General features: G+C 50.0%; 1 protein-coding gene across 1 annotated transcript; it reads right to left on the bottom strand.

The window, feature by feature from the left end:
- Positions 1-3,529: 3,529 nt before the first annotated feature.
- On the bottom strand, positions 3,530-12,129 carry Wdr97 (WD repeat domain 97). The gene is made up of 24 exons (XM_051189208.1): positions 11,879-12,129; positions 11,546-11,682; positions 10,776-11,404; positions 10,546-10,667; positions 9,731-10,430; positions 9,495-9,637; positions 9,175-9,411; positions 9,010-9,100; positions 8,696-8,828; positions 8,488-8,609; positions 8,196-8,256; positions 7,907-8,056; positions 7,561-7,818; positions 7,355-7,474; positions 7,195-7,278; positions 6,260-6,398; positions 5,975-6,174; positions 5,713-5,898; positions 5,397-5,594; positions 5,190-5,311; positions 4,959-5,115; positions 4,159-4,697; positions 4,018-4,079; positions 3,530-3,923 (listed from the first exon to the last, which is right to left on the bottom strand). Exons 1-24 carry the CDS (start codon positions 12,006-12,008, stop codon positions 3,727-3,729), a joined length of 4,917 nt encoding a protein of 1,638 aa, XP_051045165.1. The 5' UTR covers positions 12,009-12,129; the 3' UTR covers positions 3,530-3,726.
- Positions 12,130-12,154: the final 25 nt, after the last annotated feature.

Here is a 12,154-nt window from a genome sequence, read left to right as displayed (position 1 = left end):
CCTCTGACTTTACAGAGAGGCTAACTTTGGGGCATTTGTCAGTTCTTAAGTGACAGAAGCCTAAGTCAAAAGGCTTGAACAAAGGGAATTACAGGAGTTCTTAAGTGACAGAAGCCTCAAACAGGCTTGGACAAAGGGAACTAATTAGCTAGTGAATCTATAGATGAAGGTTTGGGGGAGCCTGCTGACGGACACTGCTTGCACAGTTCGCTAGATCCCTGTTTGATTTCTCCCTTCCTTGCCTCTTAGTTGGTCTGCTTTTCTGGGGCTCCATATTCTCTTTACCTTCCACTGGCACATCTGTTAGCACAGGTGAGAGGACACCGACCTTCTCTAGGGTTTCTCTGTGTAACAGCCCCTAGCCGTCCTGGAACTAGCTCTGTAGACCGGGCTGGTCTTGAACTCACAGAGATCCCCTTGCCTCTGCCTCCCGAGTGCTGGGATTAAAGGCAAGCACCACCACCGCCTGACAGGAGACAGTTTCTTTCAGTACTGGAGTCTTTTCTAAGACAATACTTCATTCGGTGCTTCTTGTGCATCTCTTACCAATTAGCTGCCTGGGGTCCTTTTCTAGGGCTGTTTCCTGGCAGCTTTCCTAACCATAAGCTCTGTCAGCAAAGGAGATAGCTAGGAGCTGCAACAGTTAACAGATCCTATGAAGCCTTAAATACAGACTGGGACCCTTAGCACTACAGTGACAAGCGTTTTTTAGCTATTGTGTGGGCCTAAGTGTCCAGATTTCCCAGCTTTTGACAGTAACTAGTGATACAGTTCCTGAGAAGAGGCTACCCTTTGCCTCTTAAAGTCGCAGTTGCCACTGTTTCTACTACTGTTCTGTTGCTTGTTGGAATAATCTCTTTGTATGCTGTGTAAATATGTGCCTCTGTTTTACATTACCTGCCTAAGACACCTTCTAATTGATTTAATAAAGAGCTGAATGGCCAATAGCTAGAAGAGGAAAGAATCTGGGAAAGAATCTGAGGTGTGAGATTCAGCAGCCAGACATGGAGGAAGTTGGACACACAGTACAGAGGAGAGGTAATGAACTAGGTGGAAGAATTTATATGAATATAAACAGGTTAATTTGAGTTTTAGGAGCTAGTTGGGAACCAGCCTAAGCTAAGGCCACACTTTCATAATTAGTAACAAGTCTCCATATCTTTACTCTGGAGCTGGCAGCCCAAACAAAGGCCCGTTACAACTGCTGCTCCTGCTCTATACGTCTTCTGCAGCTCTGCTGCTGTCTCCATTGCCCTTACTGCTTCCTTCCTTCCTTCCTTCCTTCCTTCCTTCCTTCCTTTCTTCCTTTCTTTGCCATACCAGCCCATCCAAATCTAGAAAAGTAGGTGAGAGAGGATGGGTATGGTTGTGCACTTGTGCACGCCTTTAATCCCAGCACTTGGGAGGCAGAGACAATTGGATTACTGTGAGTTTGACTCCTGTCTGGTCTACATAGTTGTAGGCAGAGTTTCTCCAATCCCAATTCAGAGACTTATTATTTATAAATGCTCAGCCAATAGCTCAGGCTTGTTACTAGCTAACACATTTTAAATTAGTTAACCCATATTTGTTATCTATCCTTTGCCACCTGGTGGTACCTTCTTTCAACACAGCATATTCATCTTGTTTTTCTCTGCATCTGCTTGAAACTCTGCCATTCTTCCCAGCATCCTCTGTCTTGCTGTCCCTCCTATACCTCCTGCCTAGCTACCAGCAGTCAGTCAGCTCCTCTTTTTTTTTTTTTTTTTTTTTTTTTTTTTTTTTGAGACAGGGTTTCTCTGTGTAGCTTTGTAGACCAGGGTGGCCTCAAACTCACATAGATCCACCTGCCTCTGCCTCCTGAGTGCTGGGATTAAAGACATGCACCACCACTGCCCAGCAGAAAGAGTGTTTTCTAAAACTTTGTATTAAAAAGGGACCCATGGTTAAGTGCTTGCCTTGATAGCATGAGGGCTGGAGTTTGTTTCTTTCTGAGACAGGGTTTCTCTGTGTAGCCCTGGCTGTCCTGTAACTTGCACTGTAACCCAGGCTGGCCTCAAACTTAGGGAGATCCACCTGACTCTGCCTCCAAAGTGCTGGGATTAAAGGCATTTGGGGACTGGAGTTTGGATCCCCAGATCCTATGTATAAATATTAATAGATGCCAATAAAAACATAGATGGATAAATAAATCAGCTAGGCATAGTGCTTCATGTCTAATCTCCCAACTCAAGAAGCTGAGGCAGGAAGATCATATATGTGAAGCCAGCCTGGTCTATAGAATGAGACTGTCTCAGAAAACAAAACAGAAAATCCAAAACCTTCTTATTGACTTTGTTAACTTGACACAAGATAGCATCACCTAGAAAGGGAGTCTCAATGAGGCACCCTCTAGATTAAGTTGACCTATGGACATGTCTGTGGGAGGATTTCAGAATTAATAGAAAGACTTTGCCCACTGTGGGCGATAATCATTCCCTAGGAAGGGGATCCTGGGTTTTCTAAGAGTGTAGAAAGCAAACTTGCACTAGCAGGCATGAGTCATTGCTGTCTACTCCTGACTGTGGATTTAATGTGACTAACTGCTCCAGGTTCCTGCTACTTTGACTTCCTCACAATAATGGATTGCAGCCTAGAATTGTGAACCAAGGGGGAGGGAGGGGTTGATTTCATTTATACTTTGTAGGTCACAGTCTGTCACTGAAGGATGTCAGAACAAGAACTCAAAGCAGGAACCTGGAGGCAGGAACTGAAGCAGAGCATTCAGGAGTGCTGCTTACTGGCTTGCTCCTCATGGCTTGCTCAGACTCTCTCCTTATACAATCCAAGAGCACCTGCCCAGGGGTGACATCACCCACAGTGGGCTGAGCCCTTCCAAATCCATCATGAATCAAGAACAGTGCCCCACAGGCTGCCCACAGACCAGTCTGGTGGAAGCATTTTTTCAGTTGAGGTTCCCCCTCATCAAATGACTCTAGCTTATATAATGTTACTCACAAACAAAAACAGTAACCAGGACAGCATATGAACCATAAAACCAGCAGCCTAGAAAAGAAAAAAAAAAAAAAAGAAGAGCACTCTCCCCTGGGCTTGGAGAACAAAGGAAAGAGGGCACCAAACTATGCACAAGCTCCTTGTCCTTAAATGTCATCTGGTTCAGTCATTAGTATACTTGCTGCAGACATCTTACTGCTGAGATCCACTTGATATATATATATATATATATATATATATATATATATATATGCAAAACACTAATACATGTGTTGACACATGCCTTTAATCCCAGCACTTAGGAGGCAGATGCAGGTGGATGTGAGTTGGAGGCCAGCCTGGTCTATATAGTGAGTTCTAGGACAGCCAGAGCTATGTAAGAGACTCTTGTCTCCAAATAAATAAATAGATAAAAATAGGTCTTTAAATCCTAGCACTCAGGAGACAGAGTTAGGTACGCCTGATCTACAAATTGACTTCCAGAACAGCCAGGACTGTTACACAGATAAACCCTGTCCCAAAAAAACAAAAATAAATAATAGGATGTAGAACAGTGAACACTTGACATCAATTTTTTTGGCTTCCATAAGCATACACACATATGTGCATTTGTACACAAGTGAACTTGTATGTACATACAATAAGTAAATGTGTGTGTGTATATTTTTAATTCAGGCCAAACATGATATTGTGATTTGCCAAGGTAGTAGGACTGGGCCTTGGCATTGGAGCCTTGACTATCTGTCCCCCAAGTCAACTGTAGGTGTCTGGGTTTGTATCTTGGGGCAGAAAGTAGCGTTGCAATGTAGGCTGCAGGAGCAATGGGGGCAGTGCCCGTGGGGGTGCAGGCCAACCTGGAGGAAAGGGCTGCAACTCCACTCGTGGCAGTGGCAGCTTTAGCACCCGGAGGGAGCCATCGCGAGCTGGGCCCTGGCGGTACAGCCTGTGACCTGGATGTAGAGAGCCAGGCAAGTGAAATTATAAGCTGAGATTGAGTGGTAGGGGGGACATTAGAGTTCAATTCTTACCCCTGTGTACACTCACCCCTGAGAAACATCCCAAAGCTTTGTTCCTTGGTCTCCTGCAGCCGAAAAATGGGATAGAGCCTAAAGAAGGGAGAGGATTCAGTCAAACCTTCCTGCAACCCATGCAAGGTTAACCCAATGTGCCCACCATCATGCGCACCAGCGATCCCGGGGCGGCGGCACCACAATGTTGGGCCGAAGCTGGCCTAAGCGTGAGCCAGGTATGTGTCCTTGCTCCTCCTCCTCCATCAAGCTCTGCTGGTGTGCTTGTTGCTTCTCACAGAATAAATTAAGCACATCAATATGAAACAGGTCTATCATTTGAGAGTGTGACCATTCTGTTTCCTCCAGTGGCGGTGGCCCTCTTTTTACTGCAGTAGGCATAGGGACATGCAAGTGGTCCTCAGAACAGAAGATCTGTAGTATATCAGCTAGTACTCTTTTGGTTGGCCGGATTCGTGAATGTGCCTTTGTGCTTGCAGCCTGGAGGTCTAGGGTAGACACCAGAGGCTCCACAGATGAAGGCACAGGTGACACCACCAGCTCTTGAACACGCAAGGACACTTCTGATGCTCGTGAGGGTATCCAAGAGGTGCTCAAAGCAGGCAAGGGTGCCCCAGAAATGAGGGAGGCTTGTGAGGAGACCTCCCTGGGGGGCTCCAGAGAAACACTGGCTACAGACTGCTCCAAGTTATTCATCTACAGGAGAGTAACCCATGGAGTAAGGACCCTTGCACCTTCTACTAGAGTCATATCCCCAGGGAGAAAGTGCGTCCTCCAGCATCCATCCCCCATCCCAGTAAAGCCTTCTGTTGTGTAGGGAGCTCTTGAGAAATGTTCTGCTTGGGGGAAACCCAGGGGCATTCCTATGGGCACCCACTAGTGGTCTTCTGAGAGATCTCTGAAGAAAGCAACAGGTCCCTCCAGTAGGTAAGCTACCCTGCCCTTGGCCCACCAGACCTGAAGGATAATTTCCTCAAGCTTCTGTTGGCATTGTGTGCGTATTGTGGCCTTGGAATCAAGGTTGAAGTTCTCAGACCAGCTTGTCATCTCCTTGAACAGGAAGCCCTGTGTGTCATGCAGGCCCAGCCCATTCAGCAGATTCCTGAGCTCTTGCCTGGAACAGGTAGATGAGGTTTAACCCAGGTCTTCCCAAGCTGGTAGGGAAAACCCAGCAGGAGCTCAACTCACTGACAGTCAACTGGAGAGTAGAGGTAGTAGGACATAATCTCCAAAACCACATCAAGGACCTCCATGCTGCAGGCCAGGAGCAACTGCAGAGCCAGCATCACAAACTGCTTCTGAGTCTTGTCCTAGGCTCAGGAGTGGGATGGAACTAGAGAACCATGGTTGGTTCTGGAAGTAGGTGAGGATACAGGGTACTGTGGAGTGACTCACCTGGAGGCTAGGGGGCTGGTCTTGATTGAGCAAGTACAAGAGTTTGGCCTGTAACCGGCTGCAGAGTTCACTGCTCATATCAGGAAACAGTCTCAGCAGAGCATTTAGAATATTCACTCTATCTGCCCAGGTAGCTTGTAGCAGGAAGTCCACAAACATCGAAGCCAGGCCCTCTATGGTGCCCATCTCTGGATAGGCCTGTGGAAAGAGTTGCTGAAGCCCTGCCCATCCCCAATTCCACTCTACATGCAGATTAGCCCTTGCCTTCTCTCCCCAACCCCAGCCTGGGCTTCCCAGCTTCCCAGAGTCTCCTAACCTCCAGGGTAAAGATAGGGAACAGCTTTTTGAACCAGTTCTGAACAACAAAATAATGCAGGAACCTGGGCAAATGCCCATAGCGCTCTTCCAAGAGTGAGCGCCCGTGGTGGTAATGGTGGGGAGCCAAGTGGGTCTTGGTCTTGGAGGCTTCACGGTGAGGTTTTGTGGTCAAGTCTTTGGAGATCTAAGGGAAATGACAGAAGCTTCAGATCTATCTCTGAAAACCAATCTCACCCATCATAAGAGTCTAGAGTGCCTACTTGAGTGGCTGGTTCCCAGGGTTCTGGCTGTTCTTCAGGAGATGGGGGAGAGGAGGCCAAGTCTAGTTCCAACTCTTCTTCATCATCCTTTTCATCAACCTTCTCTTCCTCTTTCTTACGTGACTTATTAAGCCACTGAATAAGTTTCTTTCGCCACCTGCCAGTAGAATGCTTCCGGCGCTTTAGCCACTCGTCATCCTGGCTTCCAGGTGGCTGCAGAAGGATGGGAGAGAACATGTGGCAGGCTGTGGAGATAGCAAGGCCCACCCTGATAGTCCCAAGTTCCACTCCTTGCCTTGAGCCTGCGCTGGGTAGAGAGTTCTGCTAGGGAGCCAAGGCAGCTGACCTCTGCATGCAACCACATCTGACGCAGTATCACTGAGTTGGGCACACAGCCAGGAAAACTGATGGGTCGAGTACGTCGCTAGATGTGGAGGGCAACAGACTGGGTTGAGAATCACTAGGACATAGCCATGGGATACCAAAAACCAGACTGGACTGGTAGCCTTTGTTCTCAACGTACAAATGGATGGTTCAGCTTGGAAAACCCTATAGAAGGGTAATCTCATGGGATATGAACTATAAATGAAGAGAAGAATCTAGAGGTAATTGGTCCTTGGTGAGCACTAACCAACTACACATATGCTCTCCAGGGAACTTAACCTAAAATAGGCATGTCTATAACAACCATGGTAGAGGGAAGGAAGAAAGGAACTTGGAGAGAGGTCCATGTATTGAGTAGATAGGCCAGTCCAAGCTGGAAGGGCTAAGAATACACCTGAACAAGAGTCTGGTATGTGCTATCAAGGGGCTAGGGCTTGCCTGGGTGCCTAATATGACCAAGTATGGGAAAATCTTGAGGGACTGACCCCACAGGACTTTACTCCCCTGAAGCTCAAGAACTCAGGTCTTCCAGAAAAAGTCTAAAGGGAATGTAGCAGTGCTGCAGGGGAGAATGGTATGCAGAAACAACCACTCATGGTGGACCTTTGACTCAGGCCTAGTCCTTACAAAGTAGCAAGGAGACCAAACCCATAGCCACACTAGAACTGGCCAGGCTGGAGAGGTACAGGTTCTTAAGCCTTGAGCCTATAGGCTCAGTATACATGGCCCTTAGGTCAGATTGGGACACAATGGCTTACAGTGAAGGGAGATAGGATATGCTAAGAGTTGACCCCTAGGAAAGGCCATCTGTGGGAGGTAGGAGGGGTAGATCTCACCATGTTGGGCTGTATGGTGGCAGGAAAGAAGCCACCAAGATTTGAGAGAGGCTCTTTAGGCCTTCTGTGCAGCAACAGTGGAACCTAGGGAGGGACAGGGAGTAAGAATAGAACACAGCCACCAAAGCCCCTGAAATGGTCCTTGAATAGGGGCCCTCACCCTGTGCCGCAGGTAGTAGGATGTGTTCAGGTCCATGATCTCTCCTCCAAACTGATCCCACTGCAGCTGCAGATCCAAACTGAGGCCCAGCTCACAGCTCAGGGAGGAACGTGCTAGAAGCTAGGGTATACAAGGAGGTACAAGGGGCTGGGGTAGGGCTCACAGTGTCAGGCATGGATGGATATGGGAAAGGCAGAAGGCCTCACCTGGGATGCCTGGCTATGCACCATTCGGTGAATGGGTGGAATTGGCAAGGAGACTCGGGGAGGACGGGCAAAGCGCCTGCCTGGGGCTCCTGGGGTTTGGAGGGCTGAAGGTGAGGACGCTGGCTGAACATCAGCACTAGATGTAGCCTGCCCACCACTGGTGGCAGCTCCAGGCTGGACCCCCTTGTCCTGGGACTCTCTCTCTGTGAAGGGGCCCACAGTGCTCCACTGCAAGGACTCCCTTCCAGATTTTATGTCCTAGGACAGGGGAAAAAAAAAAAAAAAGGAAGCTTGTATCAGATAGGGTGAAGATCATGGTATGGTCTAGGACTGATCCCACACCTACCAGTATGTCAGAGCCATAGATCAAATGTAAGTAATTGTCAAAGGCTTCCTGGCGTCGCTTCCAGGGGAGTGGGGGCCGAGCTGCTGGGACTAGTAGTCCTTGTCTCAGTTCTTGAAGGTCTTGATCCCGGGCTATGATATCCTTCAAGTCCTGAGGTGGAGATCAGTGGTCAGCCTATGCTTCTTTGAAAACTTGTCATGTGTTTCGCAAACAACCATGAGAGTTCAGGCCAGAGGCTGAGAGATTGTGGCCTGAAACTGGGTGTGGATGGGCATTGGGCTGGTACTACCTCCTTCAACACTGGCTGCTGAAGTATTGCTGTCTGATGATGGATGAAGGGCAAGGTGACACTGTAGACAGAAATAGGCATAGGTGGAATTCTGGGCATTACCAGTGTGGTAGGTTAGAAGTTGGAATTAGGACCAGACAGGAGAAAAGATTCTGGGATGATTTAAGATGTGGCAATACCAGAGGAACTCGGGAATGTAGACAACTCACACTGGGAGCATACAGCTATGCTAACTCTGCCCCCAGGGCTGGGTAGAACCCTCCACAGTAGCTGAGTAACCCTGCCAGCAGACCTGAGGCTGGCTGCTCCACGTAGACTGGCAAGCCTCTGCAACTGGGTGGATGTCAGTGGCGTTTGGCTGGTCAGTGGCAGTGGAGGGTCTTTCACCACATCAGGGGCCTTCTGACACAATTTCTAAAGAAGCAGGGAGGGCTTTGTTCCTCATACTGTTCATGTGCAGCAGTCAGTCCCACCTTAACCCCCTTGATCTCACTGTATACCTTAACCAGATAGGATGTAGGTAGGTAGAGCTTGTGGGATACCAGGCAGAGGCGGGAACCTAGTGCGAGTACCAGATCTCCACTGTTGCTGGAGAAGGCCAGGGCCTGAGGGGGACCATCCAGCTGCAGGAGCCTATAAGAGTGCCCAGAGTCTAGCCCCTTTTTCACAGAGTAGAAACCTGAGGCAGGGACAGGGGCAAGAGCCTGTCCCCCTCAGTCCAGCCCCTGGTCTTTAATGGGAAGCAGAGGTTAAAAGAGCCCTAATGGCTGTCCTTTAGGCTATAGCTGCCCCCACATATAGGGCCCCAGCACACCGTAGCAGGCGGTTCTCCCAAGTCCAGATTCGGATGGTGCAGTCCAGGCTGGAGCAGGCATATAGCTTGAGGGTGGGGCAGCAGCATAAGCCTAGGGGCAGAACTAAGGTCAGGAAGCAGTTGAGAATAAGGACACAGGTTTCACCTTTGCTCCATTTTACTCACCAGTGATGTGGTCCATAGGGTCATCCTGTGGCCGGTGGTCACAGCGTATTTTGTCACCCAGGCCAAACTGCACCAAGCCATAGGTGGCACTTTCTGGATCCTCAAAGCCTACAGTGATGCGCTTGCCCAGAGCACAGAGCATTACCACTGGGTGGCAACAGGAAAAGGTACGTAGCAGGCTCAGGCTCTCCTCAGCATATGGGAATACACGCCACATCTTTACTGTCAGGTCACCACCTTTGGGTAGCAAGAGCCAGAGTTGGGACTTCTGGAAGGTGCAGGAGCTCCCAGGCTGTCTTTGAGGGAGGAAAGGTACTGACCTGAAGTCACAATGCTGTTCCAGGTGGATCCAATAGCAGTTACTGGTCCTGGGCTATGTGCTTCTGTCCTAAAGATTGTCTCTGATGTGCGCCAATCCATTACAGACAGTGTGCCATCAGAGTGCCCCATCATTGGTAAGAACCTATGAGAAGTGATGAAAGCTGTTGGTCAAGGCTCTGTCACTAAGTCAGCCACATTTTGCCTTAATCCAGCCTCAGATAGCTGTAGTGCCCACCTGTTCTTATTTTTCCAGGCCCAGGCAATGGCACTGCGTAGCATGTCACCCTTATTCTGGTGCACAATCTCCCAGCAAGTAAATGCACTACGAGCGTCTGTGAGATGGCTATACAGGTGCAGGCAGCAGGGCTGTGGGGCTGGAGGTGGAGGTGGACTCAGGCGGTGTAGCACGACCATAGGGCATCGTGCTGCATTGGCACGCACTAGGTGCCCTGAGCGTGTCAGCACCCACAGTGCTTCTCGAGACAAACAATAAACCACCCCAGTTGCACAGTCCTCCGGTTCCAGCAGCAGTGAACTCACAGTTCGTCCTGTAGCAGTTGACACCAGGTAGACCGACCCATCTGCACATGCACATACAAGGCGAGAGGGCAGAGATGGCTCAGCTGGTGCTGGCAGCATGGGTGCCACCTGGACATGGATCACTGGTGCTGATAGCTGGGCTAATGGTGAATAGAGGTCACACACACGCCACAGTTCCACAGTTTTTGAGCAGAGAGAGAGCACCGGCCAGCCAGGTCCTGCAGGAGCCAGCAAATGGCTCACTCTCTCAGAGACTATGTCTTGGCTCCAGCAACCCAATGTTACCTCTCCCACCTGAGCTGCAGCCCTCAGGTCCCATGTGCGAAGCGTCCCATCCTGTGAGGCGGACACTACCAGTGAGCTGTTCCGGAGCACTGTCATAGCTGTCACTGGGCCTGCAGGAAAGGGCACATCCTAGCTTAAGGAGTTCCTGGGATGCAGCCAACACTGAAGAAGGGCAAGCTCAGGGTGAGAGAGAAGGGCTGCAAGAGCTGCCAGACTGTGGCACACCTGTGTGGCCCACAAACACCATCCGGATCTGCCAATCAGCCTCCCACACCTTCACGGTACTGTCCCGGGAAGCTGTCACCATGGCTTCTACCTCCTCACAGTACTCCAGGTCTGAGATGATGCTAGAAGTGAGAGAATGGGAAGCCCAGTGGATTTAGCACAGCCCTTTAAGTAATTGACTCTCCTTAGGGGATCTGCCTCCCATCTACCTGTCCCTGGACTCCCCTCACGTTTTATGCAGATCCTGGCACACATTTATTAGAGTCCAGGAGTCCAGATCAAAAGTGAGAACTGCCGAGCCATAGGCAGCGAAGCAATGCTGGGTACAGTGGTCAGTTTCTGGCCCTAGAGCCAACCGCTTGAGAGAGCCAGACAAGCCTGGTGGTGGTTGCAAAGGTGAGCCACAGAACACCAGGCGGCGACCACCTGAACGGAACTTCCAGAGCTCCAGGCTGCCTCCCACCTGGGCCACAATCAACAGTCCCAGACTGGGCACTGGTAAGCAACAAAGAGGCTCCTGGCCCAGTGTCTTATTCACCTGTGGCTGGCTCAGCCAGAGCAGGTGGAAGTCTCGCCCTAATATGGTCAGTCCAGCTGGACCCCAGCCTACAAAACGGCCCACTTCTCCCAGTGGGCCAGGCACAGTCACTAGCCCATGAAGCACCACAGGAGCCTTCAGCTTTGCCTGCACCCAGCCATCCTTGGTATGCTGATGCAGGTAACCTGCACCATCTAGTAACACGAAGCGTTCACCCACTGGGTCCTGTGCTACTGAGCACAGTCCAGCTGCTACCTCCAGACGACGAAGTGGCTCCAGCCCATGTGTCATCCGAGTGACCCGCAGCTCTGCTCTTTTCTCCTGCAGGCCAGAGTACACAGATGTGCATGTGAGTAGTGAAGGCATGAGCTCCTGTGCCTGGAGAAACTCCAAAGAACCAGTGTTGTTGGTGCCCAGTATATCTAGGGCAGAGCCCAACTAGAAACCTCATAAGAGTCACACCTTTTCCACAATGTCATGGAGGTATGCACGTAGGTATAGCCATAGCTGTCGGGCACGGGAACGCAGTGTCATGTTCCGCCACCTCTGGTTATTTGTGAAGAGCTGCAGGACCTGTGGTCCCTCCAACAGACCCAGTTCTGTAAGTCAGTGGAGGATATGGTGTCACTATAGTGTTGTGCTCCAACTGTGGAGGTGGTAAGCAACAAGTAGCCCTCCTCTGAGAGACATAATGGGTCAAGGACTGCCCAAGGAAGTTCAACCTCCAGGAACGAACAAAGCCTGAGAAACATCTGCTTCCTAGTGGGGTGCCTAGACAACAGTAGGTGCCCTCACCATTCTTTTCTGAGAGTACCCCAGGATCTGGAACATCATAGCCATCCTGATCATACAAGTCTGTGTCCATAACCAAGTTGTCGCCCTCTGATGGAAAGACGTTGCTTGCATCTAACATGGTGTTCTCCATGTCTACCACGGACAGTCCCAGAGGTGAGAGGTGTAACAGCTCTTGAGACTAAGTAACGGAAAGGCAGTAGGTGTTGCTAAGATACCAGACGCTACTGGCCCCGCCCCATGACGCAGGCCCCGCCCCCACAAACTCGGAAGTTCCGT

This window comes from Phodopus roborovskii, unplaced genomic scaffold, assembly GCF_943737965.1.
Source record: "Phodopus roborovskii unplaced genomic scaffold, PHOROB, whole genome shotgun sequence".
In the NCBI taxonomy this organism is placed as follows: domain Eukaryota; kingdom Metazoa; phylum Chordata; class Mammalia; order Rodentia; family Cricetidae; genus Phodopus; species Phodopus roborovskii.
Note: the sequence above shows the minus strand (reverse complement) of the source record. Positions and strands in the feature narration are given on the sequence as shown.

Excerpts from the sequence above, each read along its gene's own strand:
- Wdr97 (XM_051189208.1), bottom strand. The coding sequence starts at position 12,008 with ATGGAGAACACCATGTTAGATGCAAGCAACGTCTTTCCATCAGAGGGC. Across the intron at positions 9,101-9,174 it reads CCCTATGGACCACATCACTG|GCTTATGCTGCTGCCCCACC; the intron begins GTGAGTAAAATG and ends TTCTGCCCCTAG. Across the intron at positions 4,698-4,958 it reads TTGAGGAAATTATCCTTCAG|ATGAATAACTTGGAGCAGTC; the intron begins GTCTGGTGGGCC and ends ACTCTCCTGTAG.